Below are 12,234 nucleotides of genomic sequence, written 5' to 3' on the forward strand. Positions count from 1 at the left end.
GCAGACTTTGAGGGGGCGTGTGTTGGGGTGTTGGTGAAAAGGCACCTGGAGCCAGGAGGCAGCAAGGGCGTGACTCTCCGAGTTGCGGAGGCTGGCAGCCCCGCTGCTGGTGCCACGAAGCCACGCAGCCCAGCTCCCGCGGGACTCCCCCCTTGGCCCGACTTCTCCGTGATGCAAACCAGGCCACTCAGAGGCTGCCTGCAAACTTTCCACTGAGCGCTAAGCAGCGGTCTCCCGCTCTGGGGGGAGTCTTCCCAGGTCCCAGTCAGGCACAGCTCAGAGAACTGATCTATTAGATTAACCAGGAAGGAAAGAGCGGGAGAGCGAGCCGGGAGGCTGTGGAGCGGAGCGTTTTTGCGTCGCAGTCCCCTCCCTTCTGACTTGGGTATTAATTGCTACATTACCACTGGCATGTAAGAAAGACAGTCAGCAAAGCCTGGGAGAGCTCCAGCTCCTCCCTCCCTTCTCTGCTCAGCTTCCCTCTCCTCCTCCATCCCCTCGCAGCGCCCTCTGCCCTGGCGGTGCTGACCCAGCCTGGCATCTGGAGGTCCTCCCGTGTCGAGGACTTGGGGAACAGCGGGAGGGGCTTGAGGGGGAGGAAGGAAGGGAACAGACACCGTGCCCTGTGGGCTCTCTGGATGCAGAAGCCGGACTCAATGCAGAGGCAGCTGTGCTGTTCCTGGAGCCTCTGGGGTGCATCCATCTCTCCGGATCCGAGCAGGCAGGCTCCAAGTTCCAGGGCACGCAAGGTGGGTGCCTCCCTTCTGGGCGCTGACAACACAGCCTGCCTTTCCTCTGCCACCATGAGCGGCTGCTCCAAAAGATGCAAGCTTGGGTTCGTGAAATTTGCCCAGACCATCTTTAAGCTCATCACGGGGACCCTCAGCAAAGGTAGGGAGCCTGGCCTTGACCTGCGTTTTCTATCTTGGTGTGGTCTGGCCGGTCCGAGTGCCTCGGCGCAGTAAGCGTGGCATTTCGGTGCACCTGGGTCTCCAAGGAAGCTGGAGGAGAAACTGGTGGCTGGGTTTCGGGGTTGCTGACAACCTGGGTCCTGGCTCTGAGCAGGCGGGCACCAGGCCAGGGAGCTCAGCGGCTGTAATTGCCCGGAACTTTGGAAATGGATTTGGTGGTGTGTGGCTGATTGGTTACAGGCGGGCAGAGGGACAGAACCCTTCCCAGAGCACTGGAAATGGCTTAGAATGACTAGAGTTTCAAGAAGTTATCCACAGAGGAGAGTTGTGTCTTGTTGATAAAAGAGAGATTTGATGCAGTCGGCTGTGAGTAATTCTGCAGATCAGAGACGCTGGAGGGAGCCGGCAGGAGCGGCTGCGAGGCTGGGATCCACGGTGCACTGGTGAATACAGGATCTATATTAGCTCTGGGTCTGATGTGCCCAGATCTTTCTCCTCTTGGGTTCCAGGGTCTTGCATTTCTGGGGTTTTGTTCATCATTTCTTTGTGGTTTGGGATCCCTTGTCCTTCTGTGTCTCCTACCTAAGCCCATGCCCCAAGAACTGGGGTGGCAGGGAGTTTTCAGGTCTGACTGCCCAGGTAGCCCACAAAGGGTGCTTGTGGACCAGAATTAGGGCTCCGTGTGTGCCATTCAGCCTCAGGACACAGAAGGGTGGCTAACTTCTCTGGGGCATCTCTGTGTCTGGGGCGCCTTGTTGCACTCTGTACCAGGGAGTGTGAGGCACTCAGAGAGACTCTGGCAAACTTTCTGAAGATAAAATTTGAAGAGAGAGCAGCAGCGTGATGTGACTGCACTGGCTGAAAAAATGTCTTTAAATATTCATGCCCTTCGTTCAGAAGGAAAGAGTCTTGGGGGAAGCAGCAGACAGGGTATTTGGAGGAGTGAGGCCCACAAGCCGTGATGGGGGTTTTGAAAACGACAGTGAGAAACGATAAAGGCTGTGTGTGAGCCTCTCTCATGACCTGGCTCAAGGCTGCCCGGCAGGTCTAGCCTGGTGACATGGTAAGGTGGGTATAGAAGGAGGGACGGTGAGATCCTGCTTATTTCTTTTCTCTGCTCCTTTCATTGCCCCTGTTCTGCCCCCCACTGCACTTGTGAAACAGGCTACTGCCCCTCCTGGAACCCCAGGCGGAATGAAAACTCAAAACTGAGAGTCAGCTGCCAAGCAGAATTCCTAGGGGCTCCAAGCAGGATGGACTGGGTGAGGGGAGAGAGCAGAGGGCTTAGAGGACCACGCAGTGCAGCCCCACTCGGTTCTCTGACACAAATGGAGTGCTTTCTTCTCATGTCAGCGATTCTGGCTCTCGGGGGTAACGGGTGGTGTGCAGCGTCCTATCCCAGTCTCTGCTTCCCAGAACACGATGGAAAGAGCTTTGGTCTGGACTTAGGCAGCCTAGGTCTCAACTCCAGCTTTGCTCCTTACGCAAGTCACAGCCTCTCTGAGCCTCAGTTTCCTCATCTGTAAAGTGAACCTAACCCATCTACCTCCCAACCTTGTTGCAAGGATCCAGGGAAGCTGGGACATGGGCTTGCTTTATGGGGCATGTTGCAGTGACCCCACATGAAGGAGCCGCCAAGGACAGAGATGGGCATGGGTCTGCAGAGGGCACCCAGACCATCCCCTCTGCCCGTCCAGGCTCACAAATTCTTTCATGTATCCGAATTCGGGTGGGTCTGTATACTCCGGGCAGCATCAGAGCAGGGAGAGATCTCAGAAGGACTTAACACAGCAAGCAGGGGCAAGTGTGAGCAGGTGAGGCCAGTCAGGGAGAGAGAGGGTGTGCAAAAGTGTGTGTATAGAAGACAGAGGGTGGATGGCCATTTGAATAAATGAGCATGAAGATACTTCCATCTGCATATTTACCTACAGTCATTCATTTAACACTTATTTATTGAGCACCTGTTCTGCGCCACACTCATTAGACATTGGACACGTGGATGAATAAGACTCAGGCCCTTTGTCAAGAAACATGCATGCCGCTGGGGACACAGACCAAAGACACAGACACAAGGCGCAGACACCACGGGGCTGCCACACTGGTGCTGAGATGGAGGGAGGCGTCAGAGAAGAGACGTCGGGCAAGTGGGGAGCTCCTCCAAAGGCGGTATCTCAGCCGAGTCCAGAAGGCGCACCGGGGCTGGGCAGCAGAGTGAGGTTGGCGCTGGCAGAGGGAGCTTACTGAAGCCTCAGCCTCTGCAGAGCAGCCAGCAGGTGGGTCAGGATGGCCCCCTCTCTCCACGCAGAATCCCAGAGACTGAGATCTATGTGGCACAGAAAGGGCTCCACGGGACCTGCGCTGGGGACCGAGTGGCCGCCTGCATTTCCCCGGACCCGCCTCGGTGCTGAGTTTGTGCAGACTCCCGTGCAAGGTGACGTGGCAGGCACCAGGGCGGCACACTGCCCCTGGCTCCGCAGAGAGCCCTGAGTGGTTACACAGCCCTGGCTCTGCGCCAGGCACATGCTGGGAAACCAGCGTTCTGCCCACCCCAGGTGTTCGGTAAATATTTTAAAAATAAACAACCAAGAAAGCAGGGCCCAGCCTAGAGCAGGGGAGTGGAGAAAGGTCTTTTTAATGCACAGACCAGCCCTAGGTGAATTTAGAGTCGAGCCCACGTGGACACGTGACATTTGCTTCATGATTTCTGATTTTTGTTGCGATTTCACTCATTCACTGTTCGTCACACTGAGCCCTAGATTTGCGATAATCCAACCTTTAGAAGAATTTCTCTTTGCTCCTTTGGTGACTGAGGAATGTCAAGACTCCCAGGGACCTCCAGCTGGTCCTGGGAGCGGCTTACCATTTCTGCCTGCCTCGGGAATAATTGGGGAACAGGGAAGGCCCACGAATGCCCATGTCCTGGTCACCTCCCTCCGATGCCAGCCCTCCCCTGTCCCAGCGGTCTCAGTGGCTGGTGGCCTAGATTTCTCATGGGTGCCCTTTCCAGATGTGAACAGCTCAGGTCCTCCTCCTTGACTTCGATCTTTTCCTTCATAGCTTTGATCACAATATGTGATCTGTCTTTTCTTTTAGGAACACCTTAGCTAAAGGCTGTCTTCCTCACTTAAGCTCTATGAGGGCAGGGGCCAGGTGCATTTTTACCCACCACTGTGGCCAGAGTTAGGCATCCAGTGCCCGGCCCAGAGTGAGTGCACCACCAGTAGGGCTGAATGAGTGAAGCAGGGCTACACGGCACCCTGAGGAGACGCTTGGAGTAGCTTGAGTTTCTAGGAAGCACCGCGCACACATCTGTCCCGGAGGTGCTCAGTCTATGGCCAGAGGGTAAGCCTCCAGCCAGACAAATCACTCAGAACCTTGCCTGAGCTTCTTTGTGTCTTGGGAAGGGCATTTCGATTGTCAGCAGAGCAGCGGTTGTGTGTGAGTTGTGGGGATCAATTGTCAACAGAGCAGCGGTGTGTGTGAGTTGTGGGGACGAGAAAGCGTCTGGCACCTTCGCTCCTGCCCCTCCGGCTCTACTTTGGTTTGCTTTACATACTGCATTTTATTGATATTTAACACACGAGTTTCTTACTTTAAAAAAAATGTTTGAAAGCCGATTATGCAGTGGAAAAGGCAATTTGATGCCAGACTAGTACATCTTGGGCTTTCTGCTGGGGAGCCTTGTCCCTGTCTCTAGCCTCAGTTACCTACTCTGTGAAGCGGAATCGTAAGTGTCCTCCTCATAAGATTACACAAGATTGTCTGCCTAAAGCTTCCTGCACAACGGATCTCCCGGAAATGTTCCGTGGTGCTCCTGCAGTGGTTAACTGGTACTCTCAGGGCTGCGAGCATCTGAGGGCAGGGATGTCTCACTTCCTGCTCGTTTCTTGAGCCCCTGACGCAGACTCTGAGAGCAACTTCTGCTACTTCCCTTCTCCTGAGCTTTCTCTCGTATGCCCCACCCAGGGCTGAAACTGACATTTCTTACACCTGACTCCCTGATCAGGAGCCAGGAGTGTGCCTCCCAGAGCCAGGCCCTCCCCTGCTCTAAGGAAGAACTTAGCAGAACCCCAGCTCCCTGCCAGGAGTCCCAGAGCTCCAGCCCCCGGGGGACCTGCGTCCTCTTCTTCCCGTGCAGCCGGGCCCTCAGGTCTGGCTCAGAGACTCCAGGACTCGGAGACAGAAGCTAGAGGTCATGCAGGCTCCCCTCTGGCTGGGAAGGTTTAAGCCCATTTCCTTCTGCATTTTGGGAACCCATTTGTCACCCCAGACGCAGATGGCAAAGGCAAAGAAAAGCGGGAGGTAGGAATCCAATCCAGGAGAGCTTCGGTTGTCCTGACCACCCGCGTGGCTGTGGGGTCAAAAGCGGGGCGGTGCTGATCTTGTCAGATTTATCCCAAGGACTTTGGCCTGGAGCCCCAACTCCCCCTCCTGCCCCGGCCCAGGTCACTTCTGTCTGCACCGCAGGAGCTCAGCTTCAGACCCACTGGAGAGACAAGCTCTGCCTCTTGCTGTCTCTTTGCTGCTGTTCATGAGCCTCAAGAAACTGACCTTGAAGTTGGGGAGGCCTCTGCCCTCGGGCAGGCTGGGCTGGAGTCCCAACCCTGCGGTCCACCAGCTGTGTGAGTTTGGGTGAGTTGCAAAACCTCCCCAAACCAAAGTCTCTCCTTGTTCATTGGAGATAATAGCAATATCAACCACGAAAGGCTGTTTTCTCATTTAACAAGGATAATACAAGTCACAGGCTGGCAGCTTGCAGGGAAGAGGGTGACTCTGCACTTGTAGGGAGTTGAGAGCAAGTCCCTCCTGACCCTGGAAGTAGGCCTTGCAATCATTTTACACCATTTTTACAATTTTAAGGAGACTGACCTTTAGCTAAGCCAGGTGGCCTAGCTGGCAATGAGTAGCAGGGCTGGAATTAGAAGCTGGGTTCTAGTGGAGTCAAGACCAGGTGCTTCCCTGTCCCCAGGGCTGAGGAAGACGCCCCTGCAGGCATTGTTCCCCACCTTGTGACCAGTCTCCCAGCTTCTCATTAATGTTGTAGATGTGTTTGTCAGAAATGTTTGTACCTGCTGGATCAGTTCAGGGCAGCCACCTGTCTTGCAAGGAGTTGGGACAAATTCCATAATGTGGCATGGCCTGGATTAAGGAACACTGATGGGTAAAGGGAACACCCCCACAGGCCAAGGTCAGCGAGACAGATGCACGTGTGCCCACCTGGCCTCGCTATCATCATCTCTGGGGTCTGGGCACCTACTGAGTGGTGAGCCAACTCTGCACCCATGAGGGGCCCTCCCTCACCACTCCCCATTCTCAGAGGGCAAGTGTGAGACATGGTCATGCCTGAAATACACAAGTCAGGAGAAATACACAGGTCACAGAGAAATACACAAGTTTTAGGTCAGCAGGCAGACCAGAATAGAGACATCCACTCTTTACTAGAATTATCTAGGAAAGCAATGACCTTGACTCTGGGGATCTTGGAACCCGTGAGATGTGACAATGCCCTCTGTCAAAAGGAGGACACCACCTGCCTCCCGAGAAGCTCAACTTGTGTGCACGCATCTTTGCTGGGAACATTAAGGTCCCCACCACCCCCAGTCCTAGCTAGCCTGCTGTCCCAGCCATGCAGGTTGGCACTGAGTCCATGTGAGCACAACCTCTTTCCTGGTTGCAGCTGGCAACCTCTGAGCATTTGTACCTTGCCATCAGCAGAAAGTTCCGTCATTCCGGTCCATTCCTGCCTCCTCAGTCCCAAGCCAGAGCTTGCCAGGGTGGGCACTGTGCTTGTTCTGGCTCTCCCCTGTGCAGCAGCCCTCATCCCAGCCTCCAGGCCTCTTATCCTTGTCCCTCTGTGGCAGACGCATCACTCCCTGATTCACTTTGCTGGCCAGGCGCTCTCCACAGGGGTTGGGACTCAGGGGTCCCCTTAGGCCCACAGCAGAGGAGAGGGAAGGGTGGGACCTCCTCCCCCTGCCCAGGCTGTCCCTCTTGGGGCCCCGGGCCTCTGGTCCAGATGACACCGATACCAGGCAGGAAGGATTTGTTCAAGGCTGCTTATCCCAGCCCAGCTGCACAGATATCCTATTAACTTGAAGACCACGGGGGAGCACCTAGTTTGTTTCAAATTAAAAGTAGCTGGAAGTGGGCCCCTCTGGCAGGTGTGAGGCTGCAGCATAAAGACACAGTGGCTCAAATCAGGTCTTAGTGTTGGGAGGTCCGGCAGTCCCTGGCCATGCCAGTGTGACCCTCACTTTCCCCATTCTGCTCAGGCGGCAGAATCTTCCCTGGATTACCTCTCCCACCAGACTGCAAGTCCCACGTCCCAGAGAACTGTTGATTCGTGAGAACAGACATGGTCGGGCGAAGCAGCCACGGAAGGCAGGAAGACGCAGGGGACGCACAGCTCTGGAGCCAGGCAGCCCCGGCTTCGAGTCCTGCCACTGCCTGGCAGGGCAGCCCAGGGCAAGCCACGTCCCACCTTGAGTCTGTGTCCTCCCGTGAAAAATGGGGCCAGTCTTTCCCTCCTCGTGGGGTTGCGAGGAGAGGGCACCTGTGCACGCCCAGTACAAAGCACGGACCCGCAGCCCATGAGAAGTCACATCCCCACCCTTCTCTTCCTCTCCTGGGGCTACACCTTGGACTCCGAGCTGGCAGGAAGGAGGCAGAGGCCAAAGAAACAAGCCCTGAGTCAAGGCTTCTTCAGGCTCTTCTCCAGACGCACTTCTCCAAAGTTGCCACCTCCACCCTCAGCCGCTCTCAATTACATCTTTGTAAACAAGAATTTGTCCGCAGCTGAAATTATCCTTTTAATTCGGTGGTTTTATGTTTGTATTGACCATCCCCTTGTCCCTCTGAGAGCAGGCACAGTCGCTGCATGGGCCTTATTGGTGATGCCTCGAGCTGTGATGGATGTTGAATAAATGATGACCGACTGCTTTCCCTGCCCAGCAACACTCAGAAAAGTGTGACTGGAGTCCTTTTCTGAGGCCTGGGCTTTGTTAGGCTAGTTTGGAGGCCTCCCATGCCCCATCTTCCTGTTCTGAATTTCTGTGTAGGAGGTTGATAGAAGTCACCAGCCACAGTGACCTTGATGAGATGAAGGGTCAGTGCAAGCAAGACCAAGGGCCTGGCCACCCTTCCACCCCAGTTCTCCCATGCTCTGTGGGATTGCCCTTGCTGCCCGTCCATGGAGGCTGGCCAGATGCACAGAGGGGAGGTCACACAGGCTCCCCAGGCCAGCTGGATGCAATGGAAGCCAGGACTCCAGGAAAAGACACCAGTGAAGATGTCTATCACTGCCATCAGCCCCCTCCCTGTACGCTCCACGAGAAAGCCTTCTTCCTGTTGGGACGATGGCAGGAGGGCCATGAATGAAAAGCCAACCGTGGTGCTGTCTTCCTAAAGCCATCAAGTTCCATTCTGTGGTCTTAGATGTACAAAGAGCAGCTGATTGGGAGCCTGGGTTTGATTCCAGATCCTTCCCTCCTCTGGGCCTCAGTGTCATCATCACTAAAATGAGGGAGTGGCTGGTTTCAAAGGTCCCTTCCAGTTTTAGAATTTTAAGATTTCATAGCAACCCTTATAACCCTGTGCATGGCATCTGCTCTATGTCTGACATCGCTCTGAGCACTGCACAGAGTTTCACTGAATACACACAAGAACCCTAGGAGGTGGAGAGCTCCCACTAACCCTCTTTACGGCTGAGAAGTTCTGGGCTTCAGGAGCGGAAGTGTCTGGCTCCAGGTCACACAGCCAGCTTGGAACACAGCCAGACTTAGAAATCAGGCTGTCTGCCTCCAAGTTCCGGTTTTACTCCCTACATGACACTCCCTTCATTTCTGAAACTCAGATCTGGTGTAGGAAAGTAATAAAGACAAAACTGGTTCTTGCCCAGCTTAACAAAGAGGTGACACATGGTTTCAAGGCCTCCATTCTGACCGAAGCAGCACCAGTCTGGAGAATTCCCCTGAGATCTGTGACTCACCCCTCCCCTCCACTACACCCCAAATCCTCACGCGCAGATTCCCCTTCCCCAGCCCAACCACAAAACATATGGGAGAACTAGCCCAATAGCTGAGACTGCACAGAGGGGGAAGCAAAGAAATACCACCCAGCAAGCATTCCCATTGTAATTCCAGCCCAGCCAGTTTTCATCTCTTGCTGGAATGAGGTGGTTTAGAAGCAGAGGCAGATAATGGAGCAGGATTCAGAAAGGGAGTTGTGATTCAGAGGCTTGTGTCTGAGAGGCTGGGGTTAGCCTACCCAATTTTCTTTCTGTAATCTTTTGATTAACCCTGGGCCAGTTAGGGTGGCATTTTTCAAACCATCTGTGCTTGGCAGGCAAAGCCAAGTCCAGGCTTGCAGCTCGCTATCGGAAAACATCAGCTGGGAACCGGCTGTGCCTTGGAGCGGGGATACTCCTAAACCACAGCCACCCTCCTGCCGTCTTTGCGCTGATTAACCCTGTCCTGGCCTCACCACTCTAAAAGCAGCAGCCTGTCCTGCCGAACCCAACAGGCCCCATATAAGGGATAATAATGGCCACTGTCCAGTCATTGTATGCTATTTGTTTGCTAAGGTTTTACAAGGATCCCTCCAGTCAATCCAGCCTGGCACTATGAGTTACCTACTTTTGTTATTCCCACCCTGAGGCTGGGAGAGGTTGATTACTTTGCCCAAGATGACAAAGCCAGAGCTATGACTCTGAAGCTCCCATGCAGTACTAAAGAAGCACGATCTGCATCAAATCCCTCAGCACTGACGTCCTCCATTATGGACGGTTTCATGCTCCCCACCCCCGTTCACGTGCTGAGGCCCTAACAGCATTCAGACTATACAGTAAGTCCCCTGCATAGCAGCCTTCAAGTTGCCAGCTTTCAAAGATGCGAACGTGCGTCCGCATGCCCGGTCATGTAAGTTGAGTTCCTGTGTCACGGTTGGCACAGGTATGCGTCCTATGCAAGTGGCTGTGCCTTTGTGCCCTTTACTGGACAATATTGTACAGAGTACAGTAATACAGTGTCTTTATCTCAAGCCCAGGACGTTCAGAAGCAAGTGTAAAAGCCGTGGTGATGGAGCTGCTACTGCTAAGAAGCACCAGCTGTTGCACTGCTGTGCTTTTCAAGATACTGTACTATAAGGTTTGAAATTGGAGAAGGAAATGGCCACCCACTCCAGTAGTCTTGCCTGGAAAATCCCAGGGACAGAGGAGTCTGGCGGGCTACAGTCCATGGTATCACAAAAGCTGGACACGACTTAGCGACTTAAGATTTAAAACGCTTTCTTTATTTTTTGTGTTCTTTTTTAAAATATTACTGATGTGAAAAGCATTATAAACCTATTACGGAAAAGTACTGTATAGTCTATTGTGTTAGTTGGATACCTAGGGTAGCTTTGTTGAACTTACAAACAAATTGGGCTTACAGACACACTTTCAGCAAGGAACTCGTTAGTACCCAGGGGACTTACTATATTTTGAGATAAGACTTAAAATAAGTATTTCAGATTAAATGAGGTGGGGCCCTGATCTGATGAGACCAGTGTCCTTATAAGAAGAGACACGCACACAGCGAAAAGGCCACGTGGAGACATGGCGAGAAGAACACAGCAGCCATCTGCAAGCAGAGGAGACAGCCTCACCAGAAACCAACTCTGCCAACACCTTGAGCTTGGACTTCCAGCATCCAGAGCCATGAAGAAAAATATTCCTATTGTTTAAGTTGCCTAGTCTGTGGTATTTTGTTAAGGCAGCCCTAGGAAATTAATATGCCCCACAGACAATTCTTTACATAGCATTCTTTCCCACCTTTTTAAATTGTCATAAATATATGTAGCATAAAATTTACCATTTTGAGGTGTACAATTCAGTGGCATCAATTATATTTCACATTGTTGTACAACCGTCATCACCACGTAGTTACAGAACTTTCCAGCTTCCCACACTGAAGCTCTGTCTCCATTCAACAATGACGCCCCATTCCCTCCTCCACCAGCTCCTTGCCACCATTTTACTTCCTCTATGAATGTGGTTATTGTCGGTTCCTCATGTAAGTGGGGTCACACAGTATTTGCCCTTTTGTACTTGGTTTATTTCACTTAGCATAATGTTTTCAAGGTTTATCCATGTAGAATGTGTCAGAATTCCATTCCTTTTTAAGGCTGAATAATACTCCAGGGGAGGGATTAACCATAATTTTTTTTTATCCATTCAACGATCGTTCTTCATCCATTCCCATATTTTTAGAATACATAATCCGCTTCCTCGCAACTCTGCCTCCAGTGATTTCTTGCCAGGTTCAGAGTCAAATGCAGACTTTCTTCTGTGGTCTATAGCCTTCTTTTTTTTTTTTTTTTTTAATAAAGAGTTGACTTTATTTGTATTTATTTATTTGAGTGCGGCAGACCTTAGCTGTGTTATGCCCAAGGTCCCAATCCCCAGAACTGAGAGAACAAGACATCCACAGCAATGCAAACTCAAAAAGGGAATTTATTGCTAGCTCGAGCCAGGGCCCAAGTTTCATCCAATGCAGTGGAGTGGAACAAGGGCCCCGAGCCCTGAATTACAGCAGTATTTATAGGGTTAAGACAAAGACAGGGAATTGGCAGGGGCGGATTGGTTGCAAGGGTTCTTTAGCATCTACTAATTGGCTAGATTTTCGCGCGCGCGGGCTTTCTCAGGGGGTTTTCATCCTCACGCTGATAAGCCTGAACCAGGCTACAAGGAGTACACTGACTGGTCGAGTCCTGGTGCCAGCAGAGGATGATCTCAGCTCCTCCTTGGCAGTAACTCAGCCCCTCTGTGAAGGAGACTTAGGCCTACCTTGGCCCCCTGAAGCCTGTCATGGCGTCTGTTTGATCCTAACAAGCTGCAGCAGGCAGGGTCTGCGTTGCGGCTCACAGGCTCCGTAGCTGCGGGATGCAGACCCAGTTGCCCAGCAGCTTGCGCCTGACCAGAGATCGAGCCCTCATCCCCTGCATCGTGAGGCAGATTCTCAACCACTGGGCCACGAGGGAAATCCCTACGGCCTTTGCATGATCTGTCCCTGCATTTGTGGCCTCCTAAACTCGCTGAAATTCTCCTCCCACCACCGGGCCATGCTGTTCTTGTTGGAACACCAGGTCCTGGCCCCCGGGTCCTGGCAGTCACTCTGCCCTCTATCTGGACACGCTTACCAGCTCTCCTGGGCCTCTCTCCCGCACTCCATTCAAACCCCTTCCTGCCTAAGGGCCTCACCTCCCTCTACACACGGTGGCACATTCCACCCTTATACTTTCTCCTTTTCCTGCAATTCCATCACACGTTTATTCCTTTGTCTCTGCC

The 12,234-nt window shown here is 52.8% G+C and overlaps 1 protein-coding gene across 1 annotated transcript in view; it reads left to right on the forward strand.

Annotated features, from left to right (window-relative positions):
- The first annotated feature begins 803 nt into the window (after positions 1–803).
- KCNIP1 (potassium voltage-gated channel interacting protein 1) overlaps positions 804–12,234 on the forward strand; it is a 424,449-nt gene continuing 413,018 nt past the window's right edge. The window contains exon 1 of the mRNA XM_052659067.1: positions 804–891. Within this exon, the coding sequence (XP_052515027.1) occupies positions 804–891 (88 nt within the window). The remainder of the gene's footprint in view (positions 892–12,234) is intronic.

This window comes from Budorcas taxicolor, chromosome 20, assembly GCF_023091745.1.
Source record: "Budorcas taxicolor isolate Tak-1 chromosome 20, Takin1.1, whole genome shotgun sequence".
Taxonomy (NCBI): domain Eukaryota; kingdom Metazoa; phylum Chordata; class Mammalia; order Artiodactyla; family Bovidae; genus Budorcas; species Budorcas taxicolor.